We start from the raw sequence: 10,545 nt of genomic DNA on the forward strand, positions 1-10,545 counted from the left end.
CGGACCATATTCCTTTCATCAAAAATACTTTTAATTTACAATTTTTTGATTTTAATGTTTCACAGACATTTCATTGAGTCCCTGGTTCAAACATCCCCAACTGGTCGTCCGTCATTTTGTAGATGATTTGAACTTTTTGTCTTACAAACACAGTACTTACTTTCCACAGTCAGAATTATAATATTCACCAGGTTTAACAGTATTCGGTAGATCACTAAATCCCCTTTTCTTTCTGGGTTTCTTCTTCTTCTTCTTAGTACCAGTATATTTCGTAATTTTTTCTTCTAATGTTTCTCCATCTTTGACACAATTTCCAGGTCACCAATTAAAGATCTTAATTTGTGTAACCTTTTTGTAATCTCACCAGGTTTCTCCTTTTTGCTTTTTCTTGATGTTTTGATTTTTCTTAGCCTTTCTTTGCACAATTTCTGTCTTTTCCTTTTCTCTAATATCATATTTTCCTCTCAATGATCCTTCAAGTCTGCTAGGATATCTCTTTATCTGTAGATTTTCTTCTGTTTCAAATCTCAAATTGTTTCGGTCTACTGCATCAGCTTGTTCTTCCTATTCTCTTTTATCTTTAGATAAATTTTCATTAACCTCTTCTAAAACCTTTTCATCTTTTACTTTTATTTCCATCAATACTTCACCACTTTCATCTTCAGATTCTGAATCACAATTAACCTCATTTTTATATTCTTTTTGTATCTTCATGTTCTTCGACGTAAGCTAATGGTTCAGAAGCAGATGTTTTATTGTCTTCTTTAATTTCTTTTTTTTTTTTTGGTTTTTGGTACATTTGTAGCATTCATATTCGATTCAGTCTCTACTATCACAGTATCATTTTTTTTTCAATTTTTACTTTGTTTTTAGAGAAAAACAGAGATTCACCGTTCTGTATTATTTTATCCACAAACAACAAATTTATACTGAGATCTGAGATGCGCATTACGTCTTTCAGTTGACACTTGTCACTTTTTACACAAGCAACCATTTTGGCTGTCATGGATGCACAGTTTTCAGCAATACCTACCTCAGCATCAATAGGTTGTGCCTGGGACAATACTCTTATATTGTTGGTCATATTTCCCTTGGAACCTGAATCTAAGACCCATTCAGTTGATAATTTACTGCAGCTTTCAGTGAGGAATGAAGCTGTTGACGTTTTCATTTTGTTTTTACGAAAGAAGCAGTACTTCTCTCAGTGGTTTTTTTTTTTCATATACCACAGGATTTTTTCGTGGTTGGGCAATCTTTACTCACATGTTCTTCTTTCTTCAGCTATCAGTCTTGTCGTTGAATTTGATTGTAATTATTACTTTGGAAATGATTATATCATCTGGTATTTCATTTCCCTATGACTTCAATCTAAATGCCGAATTTAGGAAAGAACTTATGTGCCTGACCAAGTCCATCCCAGTCTTAAATTTAAAATCAAAGAATTCTTGCAAAAATTCAAACTTTTGCTGAGAAACATCTCTTTCATAGATGTCATATATTTTGGAATACATTTGACATCCAGTAGTACAAGTCAAAATATGAGTTGTATCTGATTCACTGTTGTTATTATTAACCTTTGGACTTTAGCATCATTTTGTTTATAGACATTATAGTCTTTACTTTAATGGTTTCTGGGAGGCTCAAAATCTTTGGAAGTAATCTCAAATAACCCGTTGGCTATTAAGAAGATGTTTACCTTGAATTTGCACATTTGGAAGTTGTGAGGTCCGGTCAGCTGCTCAATGGGATCTTTTCATGGTTCTGTAAAGCTGTTGAGATCCATTTTATACTACTCCTTGCACTTAAATGTTTTTCCTTTACGAAGTAAACACAAACAAACACTACCGAACTCTTTTTACTGTCTCACTACAAATTTTAATTTAGAGAACTACCTGGGCCCATAAACTGTTGAACGCAAGGGTGGTGGACACAAACAAAATGTTTTTACTGTTCTTACTGTTTTATTAGTTACGGTTAGATAACATAAAACATTTTTACTGTATGGAGAACTAACAACACAAGTACACGCACAACGCTAGCTCGGTACCCTTCCACTTGCTGTTACATACCGGCTTGTGATACAATCAATATATTCACACACATGCCACAGAGTAATATGTATACAATAAAAAATGAATTTTTACATCTTACTTTGATATAGAGAAATAATTTCTAGCCCATGTTCATAACCTACACGCCTAACCATATGTTGCCAGCCACAAAATTGTTAGGCATCGTATCTTCGGGTTCGCAAAGCCTTATTATTATAACTTCAACCTTTCCCGTATAGAAGTATGGTTTATAATAGATTTAAAATTTTAATCAAAAATTTTATTTCTATTAATTCGCCAAAATGGCGAGCAGAATGTTGTGATTAACAACATATGGTTAGGCATGTAGATTATACACATGGGCTAGAAATTATTTCTCTTTACATTAAATTAATAACTTTTTTTTTAAATTGTTGAGGTGACAAAACTTCCAAATTGAATATAACCTATTCTATATGTTTTTGTACAACGTTTCGGGACAATTATTCCATACGCAATGCACCTTTACAATCCACATATTTGTCATATTTTTAATTTCCATATTGAAATCATGTCATCTATATAATCATAGTTTAAAACTGTTTACATCTACATTATTTAAATTATTGTATTTCAATATTGTGTCACTATTCACAGCTTTTTTTATCTTATTTATATATTCTACACTCACAATTTGTTCATAAAAAATTATTGCTGTTCTTTTGTTTTTAATATCGTTACTACTAAATATAATATAGTTATTAATCATCAGCACTTAATGAGAACAAGATAGAAACATTGTAAAATATTATAAAAACGGTTTGAATATGAATAGAAAACGTAAAAAATTATATAAAAAAAAGAGGAGCCCAATGAGGTAAGTTAGATAAATTGAATAAATAGCAAATTTAGATAAATAGAATATTAATAACAAATACAGTAATGAGTGATAGAATGGTTGATGTAAAACTAGAGTACTGAATAGTGAAGAATACTTAACAATACTGAATATATGTAGCAACAAATAGGGTAAAATTAAAAGAAAGATTGATGAAGTAAATTTGGTATAACTATGATGCAATGACAGATAGGAATGTTTTATAGAATATGTGATGATATACAATAACTATCCATAGTCCTTATTTAGTAATTCAGTTAAAAAATCTGCAAAACATTAATTTATCAGCTGATTTCATGCATAGATTCAGTAGCATATGCAGGTGCCATCAATAGCCTTCATGGTTAAAAAACAGTTATTTAAACTTTATTTTGCTAAATATTACATTTTATACATAATATAATGCTTATTAAAATTAAAATACAAGAAAATATCAACAAAAAAACTTTGCTTTTTATTTGGTTTCCAGGGGAAAAGTGTTAAAAGAAATTATTTTTATTAGGTTCTGGTTATTATAAACCTTGTCATCATTTTTTTTTTTAATTTTAGATTATTATTTAATTTATTGGAAATTTTATTAGATAATAATTCTTCTTAATTTTGTGTTGTTTTAAATACACTATATAGTGTTAAAAATTAGTTTGCTAACAGAGACAATCGAATTTTTGATAGAACTATAAAAGCTATAAAAAGTATTCAGAACTATCAATATATTTCAGCCCTAACATTTAGTATCTATTATCTAACAGATATAGCTTTTCAGTTTCTCCGAAGATTGCCCCTTTTGTTCTTCAAAATGATCTACATGTGGGGGACCGTCTAGGGGTACAATGCTTTGTCACTAAGGGTGATCTGCCACTCTGGCTTGGTTGGACAAAAGATGGTGGTGTGCTGCCGGGAGATGTAACTGTACACCAGTATGGACAGTATACTAGCTCCCTTACCATCAACTCTCTTACTGAAGGTCATACAGGGAACTACACGTGCATTGCAAGGAACAATGCCTCAACTGTAGAATACACAGCCAAACTCCTTGTGAATGGTAATCATTTCACAAAAACTGAGGTATACCTTTATACAAAAGAGTCATTATCTTATCGTCCAGCTTACTTATAAGGGAGTTTGCATTACATTTCTTTAACTAATTAATATATTTTATTTTTTTGATATCTAGTATGCACAGGTACAAACAGTGTAACAAGTGCTGGGATTACATTGTATGAAGGTTATCTCAGATTTTACTTATTTAAATTATGGAAGTAGCCTAGATTATGTTTGTTTCAGTGCCTCCAAAACTAGGACCTTTTACATTTGGGGAACTGATTGAAGGTGTAAGGACTCAAGTACAATGTGTTGTTCAATCTGGTGATCCTCCATTAACACTCACTTGGCTGAAAGATGGTGTAGAATTTTCATCGGATTTAGGTATTCATATAACCAAAGATGACTTTTCAAGCACCCTGGCAATAGGCAATGTCCGTTTGGAGCATACAGGAGACTACACATGTGTTGCGACCAATGCTGCAAAATCCACCAAATTGTCATCTAGACTTACTGTCAGCGGTATTGTGTGGCAGTTGTGCAAATGGATAATGCACTGCTAGCTATTGCACATGCACACTTTTGACTTCCAACACTCAATATCTTCCTTAATTGACTTGGGACACAACAGTTTAAAGTTTTATTGATAGTTTCTATTAAATGTAGTTCTTGAATTGAAATATCATTAAGAAAACTGGGAAAAAGTTATAAGATAGCAAATAAAAAAAAAAAAATTGATTCTAATTAAAAATCATTGTACAAATTATACTAATTTATCACTTTATTAGTTGTTAAGAAGGACCAAAGAAATGAAGAAGTAATAGAAGATGTGAGCAGGAAATTTTATTCTATAACATAGCCTGCTGCTTTTACTTTTTTCCCGAAGATTTTAGTGTTGGTAATGCTTATCAGGAGAGCTTAGGACACAAAAAGCAACTTTATGCATTGCACTAGCACAGCACAGCTTTGAGCTTAGGTGCACAGTGCACACAAACTCTTTTATTCTATTTTGCATGAAAAAAGTTCAAAAACCTGTTACAATTTTAAGAAATCATTTCCAACTTGTTGTTTCCCCTTTAATTTGTTGTTTATATACTAAATTTGACCATGTGGCTAATCATGTTTTCAAAATACGTAGTTGCATTAAAAGTATGAATAATTGCGATTAATATTCATATGTAACTTTTTTTTTTCATTGATGTGGTACTTGTAGTATAGCATCAATGGTGAGAAAAGAGATTTAGCGACTTTGAGGGTTGAATTTATTATTACATTTTAGCTATAGAACCTTAATAACAAGTCATTCATAATGAAGTTTAAAGAACTAATAAAAATCATTTAAGAATATTCCATAAGCAATTGAGTTTTATTTTAAAACATTGAAAAAGGTTGTCCAACTGAACTGTAAACAAGAGATTTGCTGAGAAATGCATGTGAGTCATTTTCATCAGACTTGTCAAATTGATGCCTTGACCAAGATTGCATTGACCAAGATTTGAAAAATAAAAATTCATATATCTTCATCAAAATTTTTGTAACTAACATATTTGTTTCTATAATAGTAAATATAATTTTTTGCCTGTTGTGTTATAGTCAATACTTAAAATAAAAATGTGAATTGAAATTTTTTTATTATTTTTAATGTTTGTTAAAATTTTATTATTTTGACAAGAAGAAGTTATTTTCAGTTCATTTTAGACCATCAAGAGAACCTATTATCATGAGGGCAACTGTCATATGTATTACACATGTTATATTGGTTACACCATAACAGTTCCTGCAACAATTGCAGCCGTGACTGTAAAGAGATACTGTATAAACGGACTTTAACATGGTTGTAGCTTCACCGCTGCAACATGTACTGTCAATTATCACACCAGACCTGGAGTAACAGTATTACCATGACAGTGAATACTATCATGATAGTAACTGTTCCTACCATTGCATTGGATGTAACACTTCCTGCTGTGGAAGTAAAGTATAAACAGGCTTCAATATAGCATTAGCTTCACTGCTGTTGCATGTACTGTCAACTATCATGTCAGATCTGTTAAAAAGTTTTGCCACTACAGTGAATGCTATCATGGCTGCAAGTGTCATACAGTTATACCTTGACAGTGGTTATAACAGTTGCTACAATGGTTGCAAAATCTCTCCATGTAATATCTTTCTCATCAAATAATCATTAATTCAGAAATAATCCTTTAATTTATTTAACAAATACATTATTTAATCAGTGCCCTGGTTTAATCTCAAGTATGCTACTACTGCAATCTGAACATACTTGAGAAATCAATTTTAAAAATAAAAGAAATAAGTTTGTAATAAGAAATAATCAATAATACCCTAATTTTAGAAACTATGTCTGTAGACCTTTTAATCTTTGCCACTGGAAAAAATTTGAACTTATTAAAAATTATAAAAATAACATAACATGCTTCAGTATGAATGGGGATATGGAAATACAAGACCCATTACAAGATCCTACAGGATTATTTAAATAGTTTTTTCTTCTATTGACCTCCATGCGGACTATGTTCCTAGAGTATATGCATATATTTCATTTTAATTAAAGCTTTATTTTAAATTTAAGTCTGTGCCCTCCTTCAAAGCAGCCAATGATTCTATAGACAGAAGATCATGACCAGTCTTTGGAAGATCATGACTGAGCTGGAAATTCCTGGCAATTTGGTAAGACTGACAAAAGCATGTAAAAATGATCTTTAATGTAGAGTCCTGATAGAAGGGGAGGTATCTTGAGCCTTTCAAGTCAGAACAGGTCTGAGACAGGGATATGGACTCTTGGCAATCCTGTTAAACTTAGCCCTAAAAAAAGTGATTTGAAGAACATTACACAAAAATGGTGGGCCATTTCCATATCGGAATGAAACATAAAACCTTAGTGTACGTGGACGACATTGTAGTCCTAGGAAGTAGCCAAGCTGACATTGAAAGACTCATAAATACTCAAATAACAGAAACAGAGCAAATCAATTTGCAAGTAAAAAAGATGAAACAAAGTAAGCCAACAAACCCACCTTCATGACATGGTCTGGGTGGATGGCTGATCGTTTACGAAAGTAGACAATTTTAGATACCTCGGCTCCACAATAATCTAAATTAATGATCTACTGACTGAGGTAGACCAGTGTACAATAAGGGCAAAGAGAGTCTTCTTCTCTCTGCCAAGCATACTGAAATATTGAAAACTCTGAATCTAAGGGTATACAATACCATGATAAAGCCAGCTTTTATATATGGCCATGAGACCTGGGCTCCTACAAGTACTCTAGAAAGTAGACCCGAGAGATTTGAAAGGAAAGTCCTCCATAAAATTAAGGAGTGATCAGGGAATGATGACTTAAGAGATGGAGGAGAAGAACTATCAGTGAACTGCTAAAAGAGACTGGCCAGTCAACATTTCATGACATCAAGGCAGGGAGGTTAAGATGGGCCAGACATATAGCTCGAAGCAATCCATAAGGATGCCTCTACACAACAATGAATGCCACTATAGTTAGCAAGAGACCATGTGTGAGGCCAAAAACCAAATGGTTAGACAGAAGCTATCCATAATATATATAATAGCTATATAGAAGCTATCGATTATATATATATATTAGTCCTATACCTAAAATTAATATCGTTAAATTAAAAAGTAAACTACTTATTACATACTAACTACATCTATTTAATGAAAGGTGATATCAAAATACTTTTATGCTGGTATATTCCCTGAATTTAGTATATTAATCGTTTAACTTCATTATTTTTATTATTTTTTTTTTGTAGTACTGCAAATTATCCACAAAACATAACAGTTGCTAAATTATCAGGGGTCTACTGTATTATCAAATAAATGTATCATTGATTTTATTTGGTAATCTCACTGTTTATTTCTTACAATATCTGTTTCATTTGCAAATTTATTAATGAACTGACTAATTATTTGAAAATCTATTGAAATCTTTGATTTATAAAAATCTTTCTTTCTAACTTAGATGTAATATAATCCAGTCTTAAGGATAATTTTCTGTCTAATATTTTACATATATCATGATATGCTGCTCATTGTCCAAGATGAAAATAATGGATTATATCATATCTTTTAGCAACAACTTATTCAGATAAACATTGTTGGCTGTATGATATTGTTCTGCATTAATGGATGAAATGTTTTGAATTATATTATTTTTATAAACTATAACTAATAAAATTGTATACAATATATATTAATACAGAATTATTTACTTAACAGGTCTCTGAGAATGAAGAATAATTACTAAAAATATGTTTTAACAATTTGCTTATTATACAAATTTTAATTTTTATTAGATACATTTAATTTTTATTATTTATGATTCTCACAAAACGTATTATTTAAGTCTATAATTGTCTAATGTGTGATGAGTTATCAAGGTTCTAGTATAATTCATGTTTCTAACATTTATAAAAGGCATGCTTAATCTAGGTTCTTTGCACCAGGTTTGGAACATCAACTAAAGTGTTTTCTAAACATTCTTCAATTTTGATATGTATTAAGTTCTTTAATACTTGTAAAATCAAGAACTGATTAAATTTATATGTTACTAAAACAATACTTGTGTTCATTACAGTGGAACATAGTAACTGGATTATTAGCTATTGATTGAAATCCAACATGGCTCCTATTAATAATATTTTATTTACCACTACAAATTGAGTCTTTAGGAATTCTAGTCAACTTTAGACTTACAAAAAATGTTAATTTGTTGAATTTTAAATGTAATAAATTTGTGATAGAAATTATATTGAATTTTATTGGTATGAGAACTTATTTTGATTCAATATAGTCATTTTAACATATCTGTCTGTGAAAACAATTGTAAATTTTTTGGGGGCAAATTAATTTTATGTGATTGAATTTTCACTTGTACATGCATATTACTGAAGCAAACTTTTCTTATACATGGATCATTTATTAGTTCACATTACACAATCTATTATAATGGAAAAATTCTAGAAAATGAAGCTCTTTCATAATGTTTAATATTACTGTAATTATACCTGATTAAGCATTTGTTTATGTTTTTTAAGTGACTTATAAATTACAAATAACTTATGTGACTTATTAGAATCATAACAATGACTAGATCAATAACTCATCAAAAAAAGTAAATATTTTACTCTAGATTTACATTTGTTCATCCTCAACACCTCATTAAAAATATTGTTATCTGTAAACCATTATTTGGCACCTGTGTTCTGCATATATTGAAGTTAGCTTGTATTTATCTTGGTGCTTCAGTTTGCTAAATAGGAAACTACTATTAATGAAAAATATAACTGTTTTATTTCTTCTTAAAACATGGAATAAAATTTTGGTGGTGATTTTCTATTTGTTTATTAATTTAAAGATGTGTACCATAACATTTTAGAGCATAAAAAATGTATTTATGTTATATATATATATATATATATATTCCATTTCATTGTGTTCATTTACTTAAAGAGAACAGAGTTATCCAATTTCTTTTTCTTGTTATTGTATTTATTTTTTTAATTAAATGCTCGATGACCTTGTAAGTTTTGAAATCTAATTAAATAAAAGCTTAATTTCATTATTTATAATATTTTAAAATATATTTATTCTGATTGCTAACACGTTTCTTTGTTAATAGGTTTTTACATTTGGGAGTTAATACATTAGTTCCATTTATGATTCAAATCATTGCTATTGATAAGAATATACTAATAAAGTTTGATGTTCCAACCTATCATTGCACTTTCACAATTTCAAAGGCTTCTGTAAGACCTTAAATAATAATGCACATAGTCCAAAATTACTTAAGTAAACCATTAAATTTATCTTTCTTATAAAGAATTTGTGTATTACATAAAACTTTTTACAATAAGAATATAAAAATTAATCAATAAAATAATTTCCTTTTTTTATTATTAATGAAAATATAAAATAGTAATATATCTTTGAAAACTTTTGAAAATATTTAAAATATAGATTAATGATTTTTTTATCAAACTTATTGTACGTACTTACATATTCAAATTATTAAATTTTTGTGTTATAGGTTAGTTTTATTAATTCTTGATATAGAATTTTAGAAAACATTAAATTAATATTATATTTATTAGTTGTAGCTATTTAACATATACTGTGAATTGTTTTATAATTAAGTGCTTTGTTTCTTTAGTACCTCCTCATTGGGTTTCTGAACCAAAAGATGTAAATGTGACTAGAGATAGCTCTGCAATGTTTGACTGTAGTGCTGATGGTTTCCCCACTCCGCAAATAGTTTGGAGAAAATTATCAGGTGATTTTATATTTTAAAAACTCAGTTAAAAAAATGTCAAAAATGACTTATAAAATGATGCATCTAGAAAACAAAAATGTATTCATTATATCATATATATAATAAGTTGTGGACTAAGTCAGCTGTTCTTTCAATATCTGATTGAACATTATATAAATATCTGATTGAACATTATATATATATATATAAGTTACAGCCTCAGTCAGCTGTTACTTCGATGTCAGCTGACTGAGGAGATCAGCTGATCGCATGTATATAAAGAGAT

General features: G+C 29.7%; 1 protein-coding gene across 1 annotated transcript in view; it reads left to right on the top strand.

The window, feature by feature from the left end:
- LOC106690583 (cell adhesion molecule Dscam2-like) overlaps window positions 1-10,297 on the top strand; it is a gene marked incomplete at its 5' end in the record, with an annotated part of 74,003 nt that extends 63,706 nt beyond the window's left edge. Inside the window, 2 exons of the mRNA XM_067050968.1 lie at window positions 4,213-4,491; window positions 10,161-10,297. Coding sequence (XP_066907069.1) covers window positions 4,213-4,491; window positions 10,161-10,297 — 416 coding nt within the window. The remainder of the gene's footprint in view (window positions 1-4,212; window positions 4,492-10,160) is intronic.
- Between the last annotated feature and the right edge of the window lie 248 nt (window positions 10,298-10,545).

Source organism: Halyomorpha halys, unplaced genomic scaffold (assembly GCF_000696795.3).
Source record: "Halyomorpha halys isolate HHAL.00 unplaced genomic scaffold, Hhal_1.1 Scaffold1762.1, whole genome shotgun sequence".
NCBI lineage: Eukaryota > Metazoa > Arthropoda > Insecta > Hemiptera > Pentatomidae > Halyomorpha > Halyomorpha halys.